This window comes from Carcharodon carcharias, chromosome 30, assembly GCF_017639515.1.
Source record: "Carcharodon carcharias isolate sCarCar2 chromosome 30, sCarCar2.pri, whole genome shotgun sequence".
Classification (NCBI taxonomy): domain Eukaryota; kingdom Metazoa; phylum Chordata; class Chondrichthyes; order Lamniformes; family Lamnidae; genus Carcharodon; species Carcharodon carcharias.
In genome coordinates, this window is record NC_054496.1 from 9,631,004 (window position 1) to 9,657,747 (window position 26,744).

General features: G+C 45.2%; 1 protein-coding gene across 5 annotated transcripts in view; it reads right to left on the reverse strand.

Annotated features, from left to right (window-relative positions):
* olfm2a (olfactomedin 2a) overlaps window positions 1–26,744 on the reverse strand; it is a 702,739-nt gene that overhangs the window by 68,134 nt on the left and 607,861 nt on the right. For all 5 annotated transcript variants that reach the window (XM_041177083.1, XM_041177082.1, XM_041177080.1 and 2 more), the window contains exon 2: window positions 17,605–17,751. In XM_041177083.1, coding sequence (XP_041033017.1) covers window positions 17,605–17,751 — 147 coding nt within the window. The remainder of the gene's footprint in view (window positions 1–17,604; window positions 17,752–26,744) is intronic.

Here is a 26,744-nt window from a genome sequence, read left to right on the forward strand (position 1 = left end):
GCATATATTTATATCGTAATTAGCTCAATTTAAATGAATGCCCTTTGGCTCATTTTATTTTACCCTTACAGAACTACAATCCTGCCAACTTCCTATTACCACTTTAAGCGCCCACTTGAGCAAGCAGACGTGACCTCAATCCAGTGTGTCATCAACAAGTCGAACACATGAGTTTTGGGGCACTTCTTGGTGCACAGCTCGAACGTGTGACCCAGACAATACTGCTACTAGCTGGAGCAATCTGTTTCTGGGACTGCGCTGAAAGCGCTTAAGTTTTGTTTATAAAAGATTGCTTAGCTGTGACTTGTTGCTGTTTTATACAAAAAGAAAGTTGCGATTGGCTTAAATCACATTTTGGGTGCCACTGTGTTGTTCAATCCCACGAGTGGTCTGAGCGTCTTATGTTCATTATTCATGATCTAATTACACAGCAGTGTAACATGGGGATGTTACAACAGAACTCCCTCATAATTTAAACTTGGTATCATGACTTTCATATGCACCCTCATATGTGCTTCTCCAACCTTTCAGAAGATGGAATGAAAAACACTTTAGTGAGAGGAGACCAGAAGCTACTTAAATCATTTTACTTGACAAAATAACAATCAAAATCAAATTTTCCCTTGACTCAACTGACTATAGAAATCTCCTCCAGGTCAAGAAATATAATAACTATGCCACATTATCTGTGAGCAAGCTTACTTAACTTTCCTTTGTTACTCTTCTGAATTTTAGCTTGTGATGAGCAAGTTTCCCTTTCCCAGACCTTGCCAAAAGATTGACTTGTCTAGTTTTTCTCTACCCCCCCCGACCACCACCACTCCCATGAATGGGTATTCACAGGAAGACTTCTATTCCTTCGCCATTATATTGCCAATCAATATAAAAGGACTACCTTCTCCCCTAAGCATATCTTGCCAGAGGATACCTCATGCTGAGCTCCCTCATTTGAGCCCTGATCAATCTTGCCAAAGCTCTGCCGTTCTGTGAGCTTTACCCCTTGAATTCTAACACCCAGATCTCCCTGCGACAGCACAGTCCAAGAACCTGAGAGGTCACCTACGCACATTGTCGCCTGGCCTCTCCTGATCGTCCATGGTAATGTCACTGGCAGACAAGGGAGACTAAAAGGAAACTGCATGAACAGTCATTAATGCTACTTCTGCACAAGTTTTGACAAACTTCTGCTGGTGATGATGGGGGAGCAGAAAAACTCTGTTGGAGCGCTAGATATATATGGTCCAATTTAAACCAAATGTGTGCTACATGTGACTATAGGGAGATGAGCACTTACATAAAGATGGGATGAAATTAAAAACCAATTAGCCTTTGTAGCCCAGTAGGTGTTTGATAACACTTTGACTGTAAATCACTGTGATGGTATTATTCTAGCTGTAAACTAATGCCCCAGCAGTTCAGCGCTGTAAATAACAATCAGGTTAAAGCACCCTGAACAACTTATTTTCTACATCATGGGTTAACACTGTTAAAGAAAGGGGCAAAGTAAATTCAGAAAGAGTGCTCCACTGGTGACGTGCTAGCAGGGGCTGGGTCAATGGTGGCTGAGTGGGTAGCGCTCTCCCCTGAGTCATGAAAGCGGTGGGTTCAAGTACCTCTGGAGCTGAGCTTGAAAATCTAGCTGCCACTCCACTGTGGCACAGGGAGACAGTGCTGCACTGTTGGAGGTGTGGCCTTTTAGATGCACTATCCTGTCTACCCTCTCAGGTGCATGTAAAAGATCCTCCTGCCACTATTCAAAGTGTAGGGGAGTTCTGCCCAGTGTACTGGCCAATATTTATCCCTCAACCAACATCACAAAAAGAAACAGATGCTTTTGACAGACAAACAGCAGCTGAAATGAAATTTAATGCAGAGAAGTGTGATGTGATGAATTTTGGATTTGTTGAATTTTGCAACATCAACTAAATCATATAACTTTAAAAGGGGAATGCAGGAACTGAGAGACCTGGGGGTTCACACACACAATCTTTTTTTTAATGACAAAGCCAACATTTCACTAAGATAAAAGCAAAAAACTGCAGATGCTGGAAAACAAAAATAAAAATAGCTGGAAAACTCAGGAGGTCTGATAGCATCTGTGGAGAGGAACACAGTTAACGTTTCGAGTCCGTATGACTCTTCAACAGAACTAAGGAAAAATAGGAAAGAGGTGAAATATAAGCTGGTTTGGGTGTGAGGAGGGGGTGGGGGGTGGGCGGTGGTGGGGTGGGACAAGTAGAGCTGGATAGAGGACCAGTGATAGGTGGAGATAACCAAAAGATGTCATAGACAAAAGGGTGTTGAAGGTGGTGATATTATCTAAGAAATGTGCTAATGGTGACATTAAGGGTAGAAAGCAGGACGAGCAAGGTACAGATAGCCCTAGTGGGGGTGGGATGGGGGGAAGGGATCGAAATAGGCTAAAAGGTAGAGATAAAACAATGGATGGAAATACATTTAAAAATAATGGAAATAGGTGGGAAAAGAAAAACCTATATAAATTATTGGGAAAAAGGGGGACCGGAAAGGGGGTGGGGATGGAGGAGGGAGTTCACCTATTTCCATTATTTTTAAATGTATTTCCATCCATTGTTTTATCTCTACCTTTTAGCCTATTTCGATTCCTTCCCCCCACCCCACCCCCACTAGGGCTATCTGTACCTTGCTCGTCCTGCTTTCTACCCTTAATGTCATTATTATCACATTTCTTAGATAATATCACCACCTTCAACACCTCTTTGTTCTTTTGTCTATCTCCACCTATCACTGGCCCTCTATCCAGCTCTACCTGTCCCACCCCCCCCACTTAAACCAGCTTATATTTCACCTCTTTTCTATTTTTCCTTAGTTCTGTTGAAGAGTCATACGGACTTGAAACGTTAACTGTGTTCCTCTCCGCAGATGCTGTCAGACCTGCTGAGTTTTTTCAGGTATTTTTATTTTTGTTTCCAACATTTCCCTAATTGCCCTTGAACTGAGTGGCCTTGCTCGGCCATTTCAGGGGGCAGTTAACAGTCAACCACATTGCTGTAGGTCTGGAGTCACATGTAGGCCAGACCAGGTAAGGATGGCAGATTTCCTTCCCTAAAGGTGAGTTTTTTACAACGATTGGTGACAGTTGTCGTGGTCACCATTACTGAGACTAGCTTTATATTCCAGATTTATTAATTGAATTTAACTTCCACTTGCTGCCATGGTGGGATTTGAACCTGTGTCCTCAGAGCATTAGCCTGGGCTGCTGGATTACTAGCCCAGTGACATTACCACTATGCAACCATCTCCCAAGACAAGTTTAAAGGCTATAAAAGACATAAGGAACCTTGGCTTTATTAATGGGAACAAAAGCCAGTTCACAGAATTGTGACAGGGCAGAAGGAGGCCATTCAGCCCATCGTCTCTGCACTGGCTCTCCAAATGAGCAATTCACTTAGTGGCATTCACCTGCCTTCTCCTCGCACATTCTTCCTTTTTAGGAAGAGTCTAATTCCCTCTTGAAAGCCTCGATTGAACTTACCTCCACCACACTCTCAGGCCGTGCATTACAGACCCTAACCCCTCGCTGCTTGAAAAAGATTTTCCTTATGTCGCTTTTGCTTCTTTTGCCAATTATTTTAAGTCTGTGCCCTCTTGCTCTTGATTCTTTCACCAGGGGGACCCATATCTACTTCTGCCCTGATCTCCTCTCAGCCTACTTGTCTCCTTGGAAAATAGTCCTAACTTCTCCAATCCATCTATGAATTTTTCTATTGCAAATAAATGTTCCAGAAAGGATGATGGTCCTGGTAATGACCAGCAATGGAATCCCTGTAAAAGGCAGGAAGAGCAGTTTCAATTTCAGACTCCAGCCTATGGGAACCGTGAGGAATCATTCGCTCCAAACTCCAGGGTTATGGGTTTGAACCGCTGCAGTCCATGTGGTGTAGGTACACCCACAGTCCTGTTAGGAAGGGAGTTCCAGGATTTTGACCCAGTGACAGTGAAGGAACGGCCGATATATTTCCAAGGCAGGATGGTGAGTGACTTAGAGGGGAACTTGCAGGTGGTGATGTTCCCATCTATCTGCTGTCCTTGTCCTTCTAGATGGTAGAGGTCATGGGTTTGGAAGGTGCTGTTTAAGGAGCCTTGGTGAACTTCTGCTGTGCATCTTGTAGATGGTACACACTGCTGCTACTGTGCATCGGTGGTGGAGGGAGTGAATGTTTGTGGATGGGGTGCCAATCAAGTAGGCTGCTTTGCCCTGGATGGTGTCAAGCTTCTTGAGTGTTGTGGGAGCTGCACTCATCCAGGCAAGTGGGGAGTATTCCATCACACTCCTGACTTGTGCTCCAGAGTTATGGATTTTGGACTGAATTCACTGGTTGCATATATTTATTTCTCCATGTTACAGTATAACGGGTAGGTTAAAAGAAATAAATTCCTATTTATGTTGTTTTCAGCGTGGGTGCAGTTACAAGCTTGTCGACCTGGTGCTTAATCTATGCCAAACCTTTGAAAATCTGTAATTAGATCTCAGCTACTTGTGTTCAACTCTCGGTACTACACTTGGAGTGTCAAAGTCTTGGAGAGGATGATTTCTCTGAATGGTACCAAAGATGGTAGAATTTAATTATGTGGAGAGACTGCAGCGAAGCTGGAGTTGTTCTCCTTAGAGCAGAGAAGGAGAAGGGATGATTTAACAGAGGTGTTCAAAATTATGAGGAGATTTTTGACAGAGTAATTAAGGAGAAACTGTGGATTTTGTACCGTTACACCAGTACAATTTTCTCCCTAACCACAAGATAAAAGGCAACTGAAGTCTGAAACACAAAAGATACTTCCCCAGGCAACTCTAAACCTGATGAATCATGCATAAAAAAACACACACACAAAACCAATGAAGGTAGTGAGACAGAAGCCAGATGGAGAAGCTGTGGATAAAGGTGTAAATCTCCTGTGTCCTCAGCTTGGTTCTGGGAAGTGGGAGGGATGAACTGAAGCTCAGAGACTGAAAAAGGCGATCAGGAGTGCCAGACTTGTAAGAAGTGACAGCAGTCTGATACGATCCCCTGAGTGCTAATTAAATTGGCCAGTTGTATGTTTTTCACAGAACCAGTTTAGCCAGGAGAGCAGTTTTGAAAGGACAGACTTCAAACTATTGACTTGATTTATCTGGAGCCACTTTGTAAAGGCAATAATTAACTAGTTACTGACCAATGACACAGAGGAGATACACACACACAGACTCCATGTTATTTTTCCGGGTTTCTACAGACCACGTATAACCTGTGATGAGTAGCAATGTGCACTCAGCCACCAGTCTGCTGTGAATCTTCACTGAATTTGTAATCTTTGACAACCAATGCAGTACTGAATTCACATTCCAGTAATCCTTGCTTTACTATTGTTGAAGAACTGAGCCATAAAACCGAGGCTCCTTCCAGTGGAGCTGAAATGTTGGGATTAGACGAGGCCAGATAGAAGGAATCTCATGTAAACACCGGCAGAGACCTGTTGGACATAATGGCCTGTTTCTGTGTAGTAAATAATATGTACTTTTATGCACGATGAAGAGTTCTCATAAATTATTTAAAGGACAACAGGGCAGTTCTCCTGGAGTTACCTTGGGATGTTTCATTACATTAAAGGCGCTATGCTGTGTCTGCACTGGCTGCTGAATGAGCACCTCATCCAGTTCCGTTTTCCCACCTTCTCCTCGTAACCCTGCACGTTCTTCCTTTTCAGATAACAGTCTAGTTCCCTTACGAATTCTTCAGTTGACCCTGCCTCCACCACACTCTCAGGCAGAGCAATCCAAACCCTAACTACTCGCTGCCTGGTAAAGTTTTTTCCTCATGTCACTTTTGCTTCTTGACCCTAATTATTTTAAATCTGTGCCCTCTCGTTCTCGATCCTTCCACCAGCGGGAACAGTTTCTCCCAACCTGCTCTGTCCAGATCCCTCATGATTTTAAATACTTCAATAAAATCTCCTCTCGGGCTTCTCTTCTCTAAGGAGAACAGTCCCAACTTCTCCAACCCATCTGAATCCTACTGAAGTTCCTCATTCCTGGAACCGTAAATGCAAATTCTTCCTTTAACATCAATAATATTCAATAACGAATCTACTAAACATATATCAAGAGCTTGACTTAAAAGTCATGTCCCGAATCTGCAGAACTATCATTCAGCAGGTACTATGTAGTCACACATTATCCTGAGTTTTCTGCCATTAACACCTTTCTGTCTGTGGGATCTTGCTGTGTGAAAACTGGCTGCCTCTTTTCCTTCATTACAACAGTTGACTAAACTTCAAAAGTACTCCATTGGCTGTGAAATGCTTTGAACTGTTCTAAGGTCATGAAAGACATTATACAGAGTCATAGTCATTTAAGGCAATAGAAGGAGGCTATTCAGCCCATCAAGCCCATGCTGGCTCTTTGCACTTTATCTCCGTAGCCCTGCAAATTTATTTCCTTCAAGCACCCATCCAATTTCCTTTTAAAATCGTTGATTGTCTCCACTTCCACTACACAAATCATTGTGTCCTTTTATGCCATGACAGTATGGATAAAAATCTAGCTCCAACTCGGAAAACAAAAATGACTTGCTAATAATTTTACCAGAGCAGTATCCTCTTTAAGGCTGCAAGAGCAGATGGAGCAGTGCCTTATTGAGCCCGAGGTAAATCTGTACAAAGCAGCATAGTTTTTCGGTGCTAAGCTCTTAGACACAGACGTCTACAGCACAGAAAGAGGCCATTCAGCCCATCATGTCCACGCCATGGAGAAGTATGCTGATTTAAACAAGGATTCTAGTAAAAATCTTATTTGTTTTAATCAGGCTGTTCCTATCTTGTTGAGCTGTCTAGGGTTAACGTGTTTTTTTGTGCAAGGTGCCAGCATGGACAGACTGCTTTTCATTCTCGAACATTAGAGGGACAGATAATCCATTCTCAGCTATATGGATGAAATACAAAATGCATACATTGCAAGACCCCATTTTCCAATGGTTATATGAAGTCCAATGTTTAGAATTCTAAGTTGGCCGTGAAACACTTTGGGGTATCTCCAAGGCCAAGTTCTTAACTTATGGATCCTGAAGGTACAATGATTATTCTAAACTCGCAATGCAGAACTCTCATTAGGATAACCGCTGATTCCTTAGACAGAGAAAGATTCATCGTTAACAATAATTCCAACATAACAGACGAACTGGTCTTTCATCTTGATGCTCATTGCTCTGGAACAGTTGTTATATTTGTGTACATAGAAGCAGTTATTACACTGCTAATGGGCTACACATTAACAAGGTAATTTAGAAATATCTTTTACCTTAGGTCTTCAGGGGAACTCACATTTTGTTAAGACAAATCTTTGATAAAAGGAACTTACTTTACCACTCCAAACAAGGTGAGAGGAATGAGGATTGATTATAGAGTCATACGGCACAGAATGAGGCCATTCAGCCCACCGACTCTACAATCAGTCCCATTCTCTTGCTCTTTCCCCACAGATCTGCACGTTTATTTACATGAAGTTCCCATCCAATTTCCTTTTGAAATCCTTGATTCTCTCGCTTCCACCACCCTTATAGACAGCGAGTTTCAAGTCATTGCCACCATAGCTTATTACAGATGATATGAAGGGAAAGATGTCATTTTTGGGTCTTTAAAACCAGGCAAATTGACAAAGCAAACCCTTTAGGTAGGTCTAACTATATAATCCAGCACAGAAACAGGCCATTCGGCCTAAATGGTCCATGCTTCATGTGAGCATCCTCCCACTTTACTTCACTTAACCCTTTCAGCATATCCTTTTATTCCTTTTTCCCTCATGTGTTTCATTTCCTCTCAAAAACATCACCTTAATCAGCCCCTCTGCTAATGAGTTCTACAGCCTAACCAGTCTCTGGATAAAGAAGTCTCTGAAAATCCCCTACTGAATTGATTGGTGACAATCACACTTATGCGCTGTAAAGTCTATATAATTATTGAAAAGCGCCTTTGCCATTTTCAGTGATTGCAACCAAATCACAAGTGTACTTGGAATTCATCTGTACCTCACCTGATAGTGGTTCAATATCTTTAATGCTAGGTCCATGATTAACTCCAAACCAAGGTATTGATCATTAGTAAAGCCCTCTGCTCACAATGACTTGGCTGGACACCATCTGAATAAATAATTCATTATTTTTACAAACATTCCACAGAGAGATAAATGGTGGTGCTTTTAGGCTGTACTGTCATGGCAAGAGTGGCGCACAGTGTTGCCAGTGCATCGTCTGATACACTTTGTGATAAGTTTTCATCAGTTATGCAATCACTGAGTGATACACCATGGAAGGAGGCTATTCAGTCAGTCGAGCCTATGCTGGCTCTATCTCATAAACCCATTCCTCAACCATTCCCAATAGTAACAAACAGCTTGAGGCCAACCCTCAAATCTGCCTTTGTTTGCTCGGTCTCCAACTTCTGGTCCAGCTCGGTCCTAGCACCTTTTGGGTGTTTTCAGTTCCTGTATTAAGGATGCTGCATATTGAAAGTTGCTGTGTTAGTTTTGTTTTGGAGACTTTGCAATGCCTGTGGACTGAGATTGAAAGTCTCTTTGCCAGGTTTCACAAGGAGGTGAGGCTTTATCCATACGCGATGTGAACTGACATATCGGTACTTCAACAGCACAGTGTAAGTAAACCAACAGCAGGGAAAACTGGAACCCTATATCTCACAGGCAAGGAACCTTAAGCAGATGAGACCCAATTATGCGCATGTTAATGAGCTAACATATTATAACAGACCAAGTGGCCACATTCAGCAATTTCTGACTATTCAAATGCTTATTTGACTGAAAGTACTTAATTAGGTGCCAAGAAATCAGGTGCTAAGTACATAAACTTTAATCAACGCCTATTACATATTAATGAGCAGCTTCAAAAGCAATAGAGTGTTTAGATTTTGCTTTTGCAGTTTCTGAACCTGACTACTTCAAGCACAATTTTAAGCTCCATCATCTCTTCACTGAAAACCCCAAGTCGATGATAGCAACAGGAACATTTCACAGAAACAGTATCGTACAGAAGGAAAAACAGAATTACCTGGAAAAACTCAGCAGGTATGGCAGCATCGGCGGAGAAGAAAAGAGTTGACGTTTTGAGTCCTCATGACCCTTCAACAGAACGTGCAGAAGGAGGCCATTTGGCCCATCATCTGTTGGAAGCAGTTCACAAAAGGTTTACTAGGCTAATACCAGGAATGGGTCGGTTGTCTTATGAGGAAAGGCTGGACAGGTTAGGCTTGTATCCACTGGAGTTTAGAAGAGTAAGAGGCGACTTAATTGAAACCTTTAAGAACCTGAGGGGTCTTGACAGGTGGATGTGGAGAGGAAATTTCCTCTTGTGGGAGAATCTAGAACTAGGTGACACTGTTTAAAAATAAGGGGTTGTTTATTTAAGGCAGAGATGAGGAGAAATTTCTTCTGAGGTTGAGGGTCTTTGGAACTCTCTTCCTAAAAAGACATTGAAAGCAGAGTCTTTGAATATTTTTAAGGCAGAGCTCGACAGATTCTTGATTGGCAAGGAGGTGAAAGGTTATCGGGGGTAGGCAGGAATGTGGGGTTGGGGTTACAGTCAGATTACCCATGATCTTATTGAATGGCGGAGCAAGCTCGAGGGACCAAGTGGCCTACTCCTGCTCCTAATTTGTATGTTTGTACGTTCGTATCATGTGTGCACAGGCTCTCCGATTGAACAATTCCCTTAGTGTTATTCTCCCGCCTTCTCCATGTAAACCCTGCACATTCTTCCTTTTCAGATAACAGCCTAACTCCCTTTTGGATGTCTCGATTGGACCTGCCTCCACCACCCTCTCAGGCAGTGCGTTTCCAGATCTTAACCACTATAAAGTATCTTCACTATAAAGTGTTTTTCAAATTTATTTTCAGATTGGGAGCCCAGGACAAGGCCAGTATTTATTGGCCATTCCTCGCTGTCTTCCTATGGTATAGCCAAGTGGCGCGTTAGGCCCCTTCAAAGGGCTTTTAAGAGTCAGCCACGTTGGTGAGGGACTGCAGTCACATATCAACCCAGAGTGGGTCCCAAAGGGCTTGGTCCTTTGCTTTTCATGGTATATGTCGATGATTTGGACACTGATGTAGGGGGTATGATTAAGAAGTTGGCAGACGATATGGAAATTGGCCATGGTTGACGGTGAGGAGGGAAGCTCTGAACTGCCAGAAGACATCAACGGACTGGTGAGGTGGCAGAAATGTGGCAAGTAGAATTCAATCCGGAAAAGTCTCAGGTAAAGCGTTGAGGGAGGGCAAACAAGGCAAAGGAGTGCACAATAAATTGTCGAATCCTGAGAGGAACAGAGGGACCTTGGAGCGCATGCCCACAGATCCCAGAAGGTGGCGGGGCAGGTGGAGAAGGTGGTGGAGAAGATATATGAGATCCTTCCCTTATTAGTCGAAGCAGGGAGGTTATACCAGAACTATATAAATCGCTACTTAGAGCCCTGTGTGCAGTTCTGGTCACCACATTACAGAAAGTGTGTGATCACACGAGAGAGGATACAGAGGACATTTACAAGGAGGTTGCCAGGATTGGAGAATTTTAGCTGAGAAAAGGTTGGATAGGCTGATTTATTTTGGGACAGAAAGATCTGATGGAAGACTTAAATGATTTGTATAAAATTGCAAGGGGCCTAGATAGCATGGGTAGGAAGGAGCTATTTCACTTAGCAGAGAGGTCAATAACCAGGAGACATGGATTTAAAGTAACTGGTAGAATGATTAGAAGAGGATTGAGGAGGATTTTGTCACACAGGTTGAAAGGATCTGGAACTCAATGCCTGAAAGGGTGGTAGAGGCAGAAACCCTAATAATATATATTAAAAAAACTTAGATATGCACTTGAAATGCCATAACCAGCAGGGCTACAGAGCAGGAGCTGGAAAGTGGAAGTAGGCTGGTTAGCTCCTGTGGCCAGCACAGGCTCAATGGACCAAATGGCCTTCTTGTGCCATAAATAATCTTTGTTTTCTATATTCTGTGGCTGTACATACATGAATATTTGCATTTGGAAGTTAAATGAACAAACTGAGGAAGAACTCATTTAAATAGATAATTTCTATGAGGCTGTGCAATTTGCTTTGCTGGGGTCTGTTCTTGGATGCAATAATGGAATTGATTTAATTGAGAGGAAACATGTACGGTTCTCACATTCTATATAATGGGAAGAATTGGAAAATGACTGAGCCCATGAATATCTGCGTAGTCACAGACAGAGTGAGAGAGAGAGAGTGTGAGAGAGAGTGAGAGTGAGAGAGTGTGAAAGAGTGAGAGAGAGAGTAAGAGAGAGAGTGAGAGAGTGTGAGAGGGTGAGAGAGAATGAGAGTGAGAGAGAGTGTGAGAGTGAGAAAGAGTGTGTGAGTGTGTATGAGAGAGAGTGAGAGAGAGAGCGTGAGAGGGGGAGTGAGAGTGGAGTGAGAAAAAGAGAGAGAGATTCACAACCTCAGGACTTCCCAAAGCACTTTACTACCAATGAAGTGCTTCTGCATTGTAGTCACCATTATAACATAGGAAGGGTGAATGAGAGGGGAGATGGTCCATTGTAAATCTGTAAAATTAAACTGAGTGGGAATTAGTGATCCCATACTTGGAATATGATGTACAGTGGGGAAGAGATTAGGTTAATTAGTGTATTACAGAGTTGGGAATGAATGGGAATTGGTTCAAGAATTGCTTATATAAGGGAGTGAATTGGAAGAGATATGAGGGGGTTGCATATAATGGGAATCCTATCTCTTGCTGAATTATGAATGAAGTCCAAGAGTGAACAAGAAAGGGCTAATCCATTAGATATCTACAATGGGTCTAATTTCCTAAAATTTTATAGAATAGAAGTGGAATGAAGAGATTCCTTTCCTTGGAATTTTGTCGATTGGAATTCTGGCTAATGTGAATGAATAACAAATAATTTGAATACATATCCTGTAAAATTTGTATGGGAGGAAAATTATCTGGAATTTCAGAATTCAGTGTTGTGATTACCTTGGGCTGAGAGCTGCAGGTGTGGATGTAAACTCTACTGATTCTCATTAGCATTGCCTCTTCCTTTGGCTATTAAGTTTCTGAAGCCCAGCTGTCATCATTATTTCAATATAATTACAGATTCCAGTCACTGGCAGCAACATATGCTGCCAACTTATTACCAAAATCTGTCCGTTAACTAATTGGCCCCAAATAGAGCAGATCCCTCTCTGCTGTCAGGTTGTCTGATCATTGATAATGAATAACAACGATCCTGAAAATAACCTTCAGCAACGATCACAAAACAATGCTTCACGGCAGTGGCTGCACATTGGGCTCGAGATGGCCGAGGTGGAGCAGTCAGACTCAAGTCGCACAGCTGAAATCCCAAAGGGTTGCCTGACCCTGGGAAAAAAAACTCTCCCTGGGTCAGGTACGTTTTCACTCTGACAATGAAACATTTACTAATGTGACAAGACACCCGTCGTTGTAAGCTCCACCAAGCCCAAAACCCTCCGGGGCATCTGTGTTTAATTCCAGCCTTGAGCCTCCCTGGTTTTCATAATCTCACCATTGGTGGCTGTGCCTTCAGCTGCCTGGGCCCTAAGCTCCAGAATTCCCTCCCTAAACCTCTCTGCCTCCCTCTCCCCTTTTTAAGATGCTCCTTAAAACCCACCTCTTAGACCATAAGACATAGGAGCAGAAGTTAGACCATTCGGCCCATCGAGTCTGCCCCGCCATTCAATCATGGCTGATAAGTTTCTCAACCCCATTCTCCTGCCTTCTCCCCGTAACCTTTGATCCCCTTACCAATCAAGAACCTATCTATCTCAGTCTTAAATACACTCAATGACCTGGCCTCCACAGCCTTCTGTGGCAATGAATTCCATAGATTCACCACTCTCTGGCTAAAGAAGTTTCTGCTCATCTCTGTTCTAAAAGGTCTTCCCTTTACTCTGAGGCTGTGCCCTCGGGTCCTAGTCTCTCCTACTAATGGAAACATCTTCCCCATGTCCACTCTATCCAGGCCTTTCAATATTCTGTAAGTTTCAATCAGATCCCCCCTCATCCTTCTAAACTCCATCGAGTATAGACCCAGAGTCCTCAAACGTTCCTCATATGTTAAGCCTTTCATTCCTGGGATCATTCTCGTGAACCTCCTCTGGACCCTCTCCAGGGCCAACACATCCTTCCTGAGATACGGGGCCCAAAATTGCTCACAATATTCCAAATGTGGTCTGACCAGAGCCTTATAAAGCCTCAGCAGTCCAAGCTCTTGGACACTAGCCCCTAATATCATTTGTGCAACTCTGTCAATTTTTTTGGTGATACCGCTGCAGTGAAGCATGTTGGGACCTCCACGACGTTAAACATGCCAAAAATATTAAAAAAAACACCACTGCAATAAAACAGTTCCATTGCCTGGAATTCCTTCATCCTCTTGCACTTTTCCCATCCCTAATGCAAAATGAAAACATTACGCCTATTAGAAAGAAACGCAATTGCTCGCCCTTTTGGTAGAGTAAAGGGTTAACATTCGAAGCACATGATGCTGATGTAATGATGATGTAACATCACATGACTGAGTAACAGGGATCTGGAGGGAGATGTTCTCGCTTGGTACAGAGGTCCCAATATGCATATAGTTGCCGTAAATAAAGAGTGATGATCTTAACCAATTACAGTCTCAAGGCGCTTATTTTGGGAGAATGGATAAACGCCAAAGAATCCCGTCTGGGCCCCAAACCCAGGATGAAACGCTTTTCTTCCATTCCTATCCTCAGGATTTGGTTGGTTGAAAACTAAGGCTTTGATTTCAGTTTTGGGCGTTCGGTGTTGGGAAGGGATGAGGTCGATGAGGGTGCACAAACTCAGAAAATCTTTGCTCTGTGAAAACTGCTGAATGCCTTGAGCTCGGACAGAAGAAGAAAAGGAGTTCGCTCAGGCACCAAAACCTATCAGCAAAAGGGTTAATAGCAGAGTGCCCTCCAGCACCCTTTCATTCTGACAACGTTCTTCCCATTCCTCTCCTGAAGCCGCTGACTCTTTGCAGGGGTACTGCTCTGTGAGCACTGATTTCTCATTCAGTCAGTGTGGGTCAGTCTGGCAAGGGAGTGCCCAGGCACTATTCAACTGCGGAAGTCCTCGCGACAGATGTGTCCTTGACCAATGATCATGGGTGGCAACAGGGTCAGAATTTTACATGGAGGCAGCGGCCCAGCGCTATTGGCTGAAAAGCTGAGAGCAAGCACACCTCTGCTTGCCAGGTGACCACACCCCACTCCCTCACCCCAGCGATTTAACAGCCGTTGGGCCATTCATTGGCTCAGAGTGGAACTATTGGTCCCATCTGGGGAGGCGGTCCCACCTCCAAAAGCTGTCGGCCAATCAGATAGCCAGAAGTTCTTTTGTTCCAACAGCGCCACCAAGAGTGGTGGCCGCTACTGGGACTGCAGACAGTTCCTACCATAGAGAAGCCATGTTATCGAACATGCAGGTAAGCCCAAGGCTTCATGAGGGACAGGCTAGCAGGTCTGGTAAAATACCAGTGGAGGCAGATGGTGACAGGCAAGTCCACCCCTGCCATCCCAACCAATTTTAAAGACCCCCCACCGCCCCCCCGGCCCTTTTACTCTTCCCCCACCTGCCAGCCCACTGCCAGGAGCTTGGGGGGAGGGGAGGGAAGTGCAAGATTCCACCCCAGGAGTGGGAATCTGATGTGTAATACACCTTTAAGAAGAATGCTATAATGGAAGATCACATGATCTTAGTATCCAATAGCGGAGTAGCGTGGGCTACCTCTGTAGTTTGTGGGCTGTAGTCAGCTGGTAGAGTGTAGAGATAGAGTTTGAAGTGCGTAAGCACGTGTTTACTTGCTGCTGAGTACCTTTGTACATAAATGCAGAGTTTCTATCTATGAAGCGTCTGCTACTCAACTCTATCATTGGTACCAAATCGGCCACTATTCACAACAAGCGTAGGAACAGGATCCAACAAACAGGTGACTAGGATCCAACAGGAATCCCACTTAATATCGCCCCAGCCCCGCAATGGAGGGGCTCCCCTGTCCTCCTGCCACAGCAGTGGAGATCCAGCAGGTGGCGTTACCCAGCAGAGAAGGAGGCCACTGGGAGCAGGAGTAGGCCATTCGGCCCCTCGAGTTTGTTCCGCCATTCAATAAGATCACGGCTGATCTGATTGTGGCCTTGGCTCCACTTTCCTATCTGGCCCCCAATAGCCCTCAACTCCCTTGTCAGTCAAAAATCTGCCTAACTCGGCCTTTTATTTACTTATTTAAGCGAATGCAAAACCCTGAAGCCAAGAGCCAGCCTCCTCATTTGCTGAGTTTAAGGTGATTAGTCTGCCACTTATTCTGTAGCGATATTGTTTGTCTTTCCACAAGTGCAGAAGGGGTTATGCTGGGCCTGGAAAACATGTAACTCCCTTCCCCAAAAGGCTGTGAATGCTGCGGGGACAATTGGAGCTATGAAGACTGAGATCGGTTAGAATTTTTTTTGCCGGGGAAAGAGTACCGAGGAATATGGAGCAGACGGGGATAAATGGAGCTGAAATACCGATCAGCCACGGTCACATTGAATGGCGGAACAGGCTCAAGGGGCTGAATGGCCTCCTCCTGTTTCTCTGTGTAGGGCAGGAGTTGGATTGGCTGTTATTTCCCCCTCATTCACTGCAAGAGCGAGCAAGGGTTCTGCCCCACTTCTATTCCCACACGAACGAAGCAGGGAAATGCCATATGTGCACACAGTCCCACATCCAGGCACATCTGCGGACTGGGATCTAGGCAGCCTTGTATACTGCCTTTATGAGAAATGATATAGACAAGACAGCTAAGGAAAATAAAAATAAACTGCTAAAATGGTAGGAACGAAGGATTAATTAATTAAAAAAAATTGCTTGATGTGGTTGGAATTAAATTTCCCACTCAACCCAGGCAATCTTGTTTCAGAAGTCTCAGCAGGTAGTGGTCTTGTCTCAGGGGTCAGAAGCCTGCAGGCTCGAGTCCCACTCCAGCGCACAGCAAGCTCCCGCAAACAGCAACGTGATACTGACCAGCTTAACGGAGGGATACATGTGGGCCAGGATAGCAGGCAGAACTCTGCACTCCTCTTCAAAATCGTGCTGTGGGATCTTTTGCATCCGCCTGGGGGGGCGGACAGGGCCTCAGTTTTAAACCCTCCCCTGCCCCCCCCCACCCGAAAGACGGCGTCTCTGACAGTGCAGCACTCCACGTGGTGGTACGTGCCTGAAGGAGGACTTGAACTCACGACATTCTGACTCCAAGGTGAGTCCATCCCAGCCAAGCCCTGACTGGCATTTGTGTCAAGAGTGCGCAAAGGGGCCCAATTTCTTGTGCCTAAAGCCCTTATTAGGGGGAGACGGTGGCATAGTGGTAATGTCACTGGGCTAGTGATCCACAGGCCCAGGCTAAGGCTCTGGGGACATGGGGTTCAAATCCCATCACGGCAGCTGGTGGAACTTAAATTCAATTAATAAAACTTGGAATTTAAATGGTGACCACGAAACTATCATTGATCATTGTAAAAAACCCCATCTGGGTCACTAATGCCCCTTTAGGGTGAAGGAAATCTGCCACCCTTACCTGGTCTGGGCCTACATGTGACTCCAGACCCACAGCAACATGGTTGACTCTTAACTTCCCTCTGAAATGGCCTAATAAAGGGTAACTGGGAATTTGTCCCACATCCCATGAAAGAATAAAAAGAACTTTCCTGTTCTGCCTGACCACCTGGGACTGGGTCAGTGGTCTCTTCAGCCTGGACCCATGTAGACTTTGCATAGTTACCTGGTTCATACTTAAATTAAACACCACTCTAGACAATGGACTGTTTACTCAACCAAGGAAAGGTTTCACTTTAATTGTCACATAGTCTGAGTATAGAAAGAACTGATAACATTATTAAGATAATTAAATGATATTTGACAATCAACCAGGGTCAACATTTCTAAACGCATGCTATTCCCTGAAGATATGAAATAATAATATACTTTCCACTGACTCCTGCCTGTTAATTAACCTGCAAAGCACTTCATCTCCTCCTTTCAAAGGCATGCATTAATATGTGAGCACGACAATGATTTAAGAAGTCTGCTATTACTGCTGAGAGGTTATGGAGTGCAAAATTTGATGATTTATTGTCCTGGGCTCTCTCCATTCAGTCTGGTGCCTGGGTTCAGCAGTAGACCAGAGCGAAGAGGCACAAACTTTCTAATTCCGCTGGCTTGGGTGAAGCTTCTTTGGTCAACTGCAGGATGTCAAGACCCCAGGGAGGATAGAGGTGAGATGTAGCAGAATGGCAGCAGGGATGAGGCACTGTGGAGAGACTGGGGGTTGTCTCCTTGCAGCAGAGAAGGTTAAGGGGAAATTTAATCAAGGCGTTTAGATAGGGGGAAATTGTGTCCACCGGTGGGAGGGACGATAATCAGAGGACACAGATTTAAGATAGTTGACAAATAAGCCAGAGGGGGAGATGAGGAGAATTATAGCCTGGAAGGTACTACCCAAGAGGGTGGTCAGAGGGGAATCAGGCCATCTCCTCCGTTAAATAATGCCCAAGTTGTACCTTCTCCAGCAGCTGTCGGAGTTGCTTACTCCGTGCGTCACGTGAGCACATACTCCGCTGGGCCACTACCGCACATACGCACTTCCCATCGGGATCCTGGGCGGAACTGTAGATTTCCCAGCCTTCCTCGGGACTTGGGAAAAGAGTCTGCAGGGAAAAAAATAGTGAACAAAGGAGTCAGCAGGTGGTAGCAAACTCAAATCAGCACAACACAAGCAGAGGAAATACGTTCACAGAGTTATGGGAAATCTCCACTGTACCTCTCGAGCAGCAAGGCTTAACCAGTGCAAAGCATCACTCGGGGCCCATCTTAGAAACCTAGACACGCGAGATTAGACTCAGTACAGTGTGGGTTCAAGTCCCACAACAAGGAATACAGCCAGCTGCGGCTCAGTGGGTAGCACCCGCACCTCTGGGTCCGAAGGCCACGGGTTCACGTGCCAACACGAAGACTTGAGCACACAATCTAGGCTGATGCAGTGTGGGCGCAGCTGTCTTCGTGACATTAAAGCAACGCCTGGCCCACTCTCTGACGTGATCGTTAAAGATCAGTATGGCACTAAGTCAAAGAAGACCAGGCCAATTCTTTGTAGGGGTTTGGCCAATATTTATCCCTCAACCAATATCATTCAAACAGATGACCTGGCCATCGTTAACATCTGCTGTTTGTGGGATCGTGCTGTGTGCAAAATTGTTGCCACGTTTCCTACATTGTGACGGCGCCTACACATTAAAACTAACTCACTGGCTATAAAGCGCTCTGGGACTCCCTGAGATTGGGAGAGGCGCTATATAAATGCAGACTCCTCCTTCCTCAACATCAAAGTTTATACATTGGAATTAATAACAGGGCAGATCTGCTTCTCAACAGCACTTTCGACCATGAACAAGGACTATGTGCGAGACTTTGTCACAAGTTCCATTACTGAGCTAACAACTTGCATTATAGGAACATGGTTGGAGTTAATAAGCAATGTCCTTGGAGTGCCGCCACTGAATTACGAAGAGCCATCATGTTTTCGCTTGAGCTGCTTCCCTTGTCATTCACTCTCTATTACAGCCCATTGGGCTGTGCGATCCACTTCCTCTCCCTGTCTCTCGGCAACCAAAAGGCAAAAGACATGAATAGCGTCTTTTGGGAACCGTGACCCTAAAAAAGTCTAGTGCTCTAGATGTTGCCCTATTGTTGCAAAATCTGCTCCATGGCCAAAATGGAGGAGAGTTGAGCGCAAGTAGATCTGGCAAGTTTGAAACAAGCCATTGTGAAGGTAGCATAATTCACTGGCACTGCCCTTTTAAAGGGGATGTAATACAGGAAAACAGTCCCAAAAATAGACGCAAATATAATTCCATCTCTTGAAAGAAAGCATAAAACAGCAACACTGCCCTTATTGAACAAATATATGATAGCAACACCGCCCTCTGCAGGAGGCAAAATGCAGAAACATGGACCTGGATTTTCACATTGATGGAAAGCATCTCCTCGAGACAAAAAGGGTGGAAGGGGCGCGAATCTGCCCTCAAATGCAGCACCTACCACTTTGGCGGGAGCAGAAATGAGCCTGGGTCGGGATTTGCACATGCGCATTTCGCAGGAGCAGCTGCCCATATAAATCAGCAGCTGCCTCACTCGTGTGTAATTTCGGTATGAGAGGTGTGTCATGAAGAGATATTAATGTCTATAATGTTATTGGAAATTATTTTTTAAAATAGAGTTTTAGTGGGGTGTTTGCATGTGTGTGTCTTAACTGGATTAAAGCCAGCTGATCTGGGTGCTTTGATGTATAGTAGTTTTGAGATGTTAATTAGGTAAATGTAAGGAGGGTAGAAGGTAAAGTGTAAATTTACATTTGTTAAAAGAAATCATTCAAGGCCGCAGGTGAAATCTTGCACCTAGCTAGAAGAGTCCAAGCAATGTGTTTAGTTTTTTTCAGCTTTTTAATAAAATTGGTGGGATGAAAGGATGTTATTGTTAGAAGAGGTAAAGTTAAAAGCCTAGTGATACAATGGAAAATTTACATTCAAAGAGAAAGATATGTAGAAAGGAGATTGTGTGTAAGGTAGAGGCATTTTAAGATCCAACAAGTGTGAGAAGCCCCCAGCCTGTTAAGTCTCAAGCTGCTATTGGCAAGGACCCAGAGCTGAAAGAAACTCATTTTGAATGTCACTGTCCAGGTTGTGCTTTGCCAGGTGTCTCTTTAAATCTATAAGATTTACTGTTGCCTTAACGGGGGATATAACTGAGAGTCAGGTTAATTAGGGGATTTTTGTAGTTATTATAGTAGTAATTTTGTAAATGCATGTCTGTGTTTACAATCTTTCTTGTATGATAAATGTTTAATTTAGCTTTATAAAAAACCTCTTGAGACTCGGTGATCTTATTACAACTGAATTCAAAGCCAGCATCTCGAAACATGTAAATGACAAAAATGGGTAATGACAGTTGTTTCAGGTTTCACTCTGTGATTTGAACAACTCAGCCTTTACCATCGGCTGTGTCATAATAGGTGTCTGAACCCCGACATGCGCAAATTCAACTTGATAGGAGCTGAACTTAGTAGATAGTCAGGGTAACCTTTGGAGAGGTAAGGTATCCATTTGGGTATGGTCCTGGGACACCTTTGGGGAAGGCTAGGTGCCTTTGTGATTTCTAAAAGGAGGCATGAATGTATGTAAAAAGTGCATATACTCATTGGAACTGTGAAGCTCATTGGAACTGTTGAAAACACAAGTCAAAAGTGTCAAAATGAACTGCCCAGAGGAAATGTCAAGCTGTCAAGGCATTTAAAACTCCTGCCCTTTAACTCTTTGAAAAAAAAACTGTCCCATATGTTAAAAAGTTTTGATTGCTTGCTATTTCACTCTGTTGACTTAGGGTTGCCATTACTGGATTAGTGCTGCATGACTGATTTCACAACAGTTCATTATCACAGTAGGGTGCCTGCCATTTCATAGTTTGATTGCTTCAAGTGCTAATGGACTCTCTGAAGTGGGACTATGAATTCCAATACTTGTTTTTATAAAGGATTATGCAATTGGATGAAATGTTTGTTGTTATATGGGATAATGTAGTTTAAGGAATGTAAATGGAGTAAATAGGTTTTTATGAATGAGACTGCATTCTTTTAAAAATAAATTCGGCAGTAGAAACTTGGAACTTTATTTATTTATTCTCTGCAGGGGTCCTGACATCTGCCCATGGTGGATACTGGGTGAGTTGGCAGATAGATGTAAGGCAAAGGATGGTGGGTGGGGTATGGGGTGGCATGCATTGACACTAAGTTGGCACGGGGCTATAAAGGGTCATGGGGTGGGTGGAGGAGCATACATTGGTATGAAGAGTATGAGGGCTGGGGGTGTGTAGGGGAAATAGGTTGGCATGGAGGGCATGAGGGGCCATGGTGTGGTGGGTGGAGGGGTATAGGTTGGCATGGGGGTATGGGGACCCTGGTGGGGTGGGTAGAGGGGTATAGGTTGGCATGGTGTGTGAGGGGCCATGGTGGGGTGGGTGGAGAGTATGAAGGGCCATGGTGGGATGGGTGGAGGGGTATAGGTTGGCATGGGGTGCGAGAGGCCATGATGGGGTGGATAGAGAGTATGAAGGGCCATGGTGGAGTGGGTAGAGGGGTATAGGTTGGTATGGGGTATGAGGGGCCACGGTGCGGTGTGTGGAGGGGTATAGGTTGGCATGGGGTATGAGGGGCCATGGTGGAGTGGGTAGAGGTGTATAGGTTGGCATGGGGTGTGAGGGGCCATGGTGGGGTGGGTGGAGGGGTATAGGTTGGCATGGGGGACCATGGTGGGGTGGGTGGAGGGGTATAGGTTGGTATGGGGGACCATGGTGGGGTGGGTGGAGGGGTATAGGTTGGTATGGGGTATGAGAGGCCATGGTGGAGTAGGTGGAGAGTATGAAGGGCCATGTTGGGGTGGGTAGAGGGGTATAGGTTGGCATGGGGGATATGAGGGGCCATGGGGTGTGTGTGGGAATGGCATGGGTTGGTATGGATGTGGAAGGTGAGGCATGAGAGCTGTTTTATATTTTTCTGTTTTGCGTGTAAAGAATCCAAATGCAGCACCGGGTCACCGAGACAGGGTTCCCGCCACACACCACCCCCCTCTCCCCCCCGCAGCCCGTCTCTGCACCAGGCAGTCAGCGCACTCATTCCGGGGTCCTGAATCCCAGGGAGCACCTACACCCTGGAACGGAACTCCCAACTTCCAGGGCCGTTTCTCCTGGGCTGGGTTTGTGGAGCCAGGAGATGTCTGACTCTGCCCTCCCGGATTATCCGGGTGGGATAATCCAGGCCACAGCTCCTTTAGAGGAGGGACATATGGTCAGAAAAAAATGAAGCTGTTCCAGAATTGCTGCAACTACAAACGTTAGGACAGCTTTTGTTCCTGTGTTGGACACAGTCAGGTGTTATTGGAGGCCTCACGTTATTTACTTTCCTAGGTGCTTTATCTTAATACCAAGTGCTTCCCCTGTGAGGCAGACGTCAGGGAAGTGAAAAGCAACAATTGGGTTGAAATTGGGTTTTTAAATGTGAAATGAGTTTCATAAACCATTCATACAAAAATCCTTTTCTCTGCTGCTGCTTCTAGATTGAAGCCAATTCACTATTTATTAAACAGTGGCCTTTCGTTGTTATTGCGCGAGGCATGTTCTCACCTCAATCTTACTTCACCCTTTATAACACGGGCATCAAGGTTCCATTTCACACACCAGCCAGACCCCCACCCCTCCCCTCCCAGAGTAAGGTTGCCAATTTAGGAGCAGGTTTGCAACTAGGAACTGGACTGGAACTGGATCTTGGCAGCCAGAAGAGCTTGCAGATCATTCCCATCTGGTCTGGAATTCAACTCGGGTTTAGGTGACAGGGTTTCGAGTTAACTCACTGCATCACCCCCTCCCCTACCAAGCTCAAAAATCAGCTCTTGCAAATTAACCAAAAAAGCAAAGTTCCAATGTTACACAAGGGGAGATGGGGAAACCATTTTAAACGCACCAAGTCGTGACCTGGAATACGCTGCCTGGAAGCAGATTCAATAGTAACTTTCAAAAGACTAAGCCTGAGACAGACAGTTTTTTAGTCCCTTAGGGAATAAAGATGTAATATTCAATTGTTGTGCGTTTGATTATAAGAGTCTGTTTACTATTGACGCTCACTGTGCTCGATTGGTCAATCCTGGGTGTGGACTCAGAGAAAAATAAATAAACTGTAGAAAGAGCTGGAAACCAGAGCTGAAGCATGGAGCAGACATTTTAAAACACTGGTGAATAAAAGCGGTTCCACACATAGAACTTAGTGTCATCTCCGCATGGATCTGAGATATATAAAAAATACAACATAAGGAATATGGGGATGGCCGGGAAAGTGAAGCTGATGACCAGCCATGAGCATATTGAAGGGCGGAGAAGGCTCCTGCTCCTATTAAGTTCTTATCTTCTTAAGGGAATTGGGTAAGTATTTGATATGAAAAATTTGCAGGGCTATGGGGAAAGAGCAGGGGAGTGGAGACAAATTGGATAGCTCTTTCAGAGAGCCTGCACAGGCACGATGGGCTGAATGGCCTCCACCTGTGCTTTTAGATTCTGCGGGCGGAACCTTGTTGAGGCGTCAGGATTCTCGTCGGCCAGCTGGAGAGCCGGCGAGGGACCCACGCTGCCTCTTTTTTGGGAAGGCCCGCCGAACCACAAGGCATTCAGGCAGTGGCGAGGGCAGCCACGGGCCTTCCAGGCCTCACCTACCAAGTGCCAGCCAATCAGAGGCCGGCAGCTTTTGTGCTCAGCAGCGCCACTGGGGAGGCCGTGGCTGCTGCCAGAAGAGCAGCAGGTAAGTAATGCGGAGAGTTGGTTGGTTGGGTGGGTGGGTTGGGGGGGGGGGGGAGGTTTCACCGGGTGGGGGGTCATGGGGAGAGGGGTACAGGGGGAAGGGTGTCAGCATCAAGGGCAGGAAGGTAGCTCTCAGCAGGCTCTGAAGAACCCCGCTTCAGACACCATGAAGTAGGCTTTGTAGTCTAGGGTACGTTAACAAGAAGTCCTTATTAACAACTCATACCTGTATACATATTTACAGCAGAGGGCACAGGTATGGAGCTGACTCCCATCTAGGTCTTTACCCATCACGAAGACTGATCCTGGCTCTGGGTCATGTGCTTTCTTACATCACTGTGTAGCTGGTACACTATACTCAGTCCCACATTAACCCTTTATGTGCCAGATCCCACCACTACAGAATTCCGCCCTCCTCCCCTCCCCCCTCACCCGCCTTCATGATGTCCAGTCCTTCGATCAGGCTCTGTGCGCCTTTGGTTGAGGGGCCGCCCCTACCCCAGAGGTGACAAGCTTCCCGCACGGGCTCACCTATCCTGCCCGCCACATGGGCTAATGCCACAGATGGGGGGGATGAGGCCCTTAAGTGGTCACTAATTGGCTGCTGAAGGGTCACAACTGGAGGAGGGGTGGAAAGGTTGACCAAAACCTAATTTGGGCAGAGGTGGGTAGGCAGCAGGGTTCCGGTACACCACTGTCCCGCCTGATTAAACGCCCTTCCTGCCTCCAAGCTCACCGCTAGGGAGAAACCCACAGGTTTACACTTTCGATCTGGACTTTTGAGTTACTCATTTCCTTTCCGGCAATACCTCCGACACACGCCGCCGATAGCCCGAAGCTATTGCAGGTTTTATTTGTTAGTGTAGCACAGGTGCGCTGCGAAAGGTGCGGGGAGCAGAAGCGAGGCAGGAGAGACGCAGCACAGTAGGGATCGAGGGCTGCATGTCACATTCCCCTGCTGAACTGTTAATGAGCACTGGGAGCTTCTGTTGCTGACACTTCTGTTGCCTCAGTCCATGTATCACATGAACTTATGAATTAGGAGCAGGAGTAGGCCCCTTGGCCTCTAGAGCCTGCTGCACCATTCAATAATATCATGGCTGATCTGATTGTAACCCCAACCCCCATATTCCTGCCTACTCCCCGATAACCTTTCGCCCCCTTATGAAAACACATGAACTAGGAGCAGAAGGTGGCCATTCAGCCCCTTGAGCCTGCTCCACCGTTCAATGAGATCATGGCTGATCTGTTTGTGTTTCGAGTGCCACATTCCCATCGACCCCCCCAAAAACCTTTGATTCCCTTACCTAACAAGAATCGACCTACCTCTGCCTTAAAAATATTCAATAACCCCGCCTCCACTCCGAGGCAGAGTTCCAAAGTTGCACAGCCCTCGGAGAAAATATTTCTCTTCATCTCTGTCCTTAAAGGGCGACCCCTAACTTTAAAACAGTGCCCCCTAGCTCTGGACTCACCCACAAGAGGAAACATCCTTTCCCCACCCACCTTGCAGAGGCTGTTCAGGATCTTGTATACGTCAATCAAGTCACCCCTCACTCTTCTAAACTCCAGTGGAAACAAGCCCAGTCTGTCCAACCTTCCCTCATAAGACAACCCACTCATTCCAGGTATCAATCTAGTAAACCTCCTCAGAACCACCTCCAACGCATTTATATCCTTCCGTAAATAAGGAGACCAAAACTGCACACAGTATTCAAGGTGCGGTCTCACCAATGCCCTGTATAACTGAAGCATAACATCCTTATGTTTATAAAAAAAAAATAAAAATACCTGGAAAAACTCAGCAGGTCTGACAGTATCTGCGGAGAGGATCACAGTTAACGTTTCGAGTTATGTTGAAGAGTCATACGGACTTGAAACGTTCACTGTGTTCCTCTCCGCAGATGCTGTCAGACCTGCTGAGTTTTTCCAGGTATTTTTATTTTTGTTTTGGATTTCCAGCATCCGCGGTTTTTTGCTTTTATCCTTATGTTTATGTTCAATTCCTCTCAGGATAAAGGATAGCATTCCATTAGCCTTCTTGATTACATGCTGTACCTGCATACTAACTTTTTATGACTCATGCACAAAAATATCTAGATCCCTCTGCACCTTGGAATTCTCTAGCCGTTCTCCATTTAAGTAATACTCTGCTTTTTTTATTCTTCCTGCCAAAATGAACAACTTCACATTTTCATACATTATACTCCATCTGCCAGATCTTTGCCCACTCAATCAACTTATCCATATCTGTCTGCAAACTCCTCATGTCTTCTTCATAACATACTTTCCTACCTATCTTTGTGTCGTCTGCAAATTTAGCCACCATGCCTTCGCTCCCCTCATCTAAGTCATTGATGTAAATTGTAAAACATTGAGGCCCCAGCACAGTCCCCTGTGGGACTCCACTCATCACATCCTGCCAATCAGACAAAGACCCATTTATACATACTCTCTATTTTCTGCCAGCCACCCTCTATCCAGGCTAATATTTTACCCCCTGCACTATGAGCTATTATTTTTCGAAAGAATCTATCTAGTTCTGCCTTCAAAAATTTGAAGACACTGCTTCTACCGGCTTTTGAGAAAGTGAGTTCCAAAGACACTCGACACCCCTTGAGAGAAAAAATTTCTCCTCATCTATGTCTTAAATGAGCGGCCTCTTATCTTCAAACAGTGACCCCCCCCCCCCACTTCTAGATTCTCCCACAAGAGGAAACATCTTCTCTACATCCACCCTGTCAAGACCCCTCAGGATCTTAAAGGTTTTCAATTAAGTCGCCTCTTATCCTTCTAAACTCCAGTGGACACACACTCAGCCAGCTTACTCTTCTGCCAACTGCAGCAGCTGCTCTTCATCCAAAGCTCTGACCTGTCCTGAATCCTCATGAAAACATTTTTATCCATGGCTCAGCCAATGGGCAGCACTCTTGCCTCTGAGTTGGCAGGTTGTGGGTTTGAGTCCCACTCCAGAAACTTGAGCACAAAATCTAGGCTGATGATCCCAGTGCAGGACTGAGGGAATGCTGCCCTGTCAGACGGTGCCGTCTTTCAGATGAGACATTAAAGGTGGGATTAAAAGGTCCTGCGGCATCGGGATCAATCCCAGTGTCCTAGCTAATACATTCCTCTATGTTATCTCAATGCTGTTTGTAGGATGGACTTGGATGCTGTGTTACTGGGCTAGTAAATTCAGAGGCTAATAATCCGCGACTAATGACCTAGAGACAGGAGTTCAAAGCCCACCAATGCAGCTGGGAATTTTAATGGAGAAATCCTCCCAGAGAATGAACAGCAGTCCACGGTG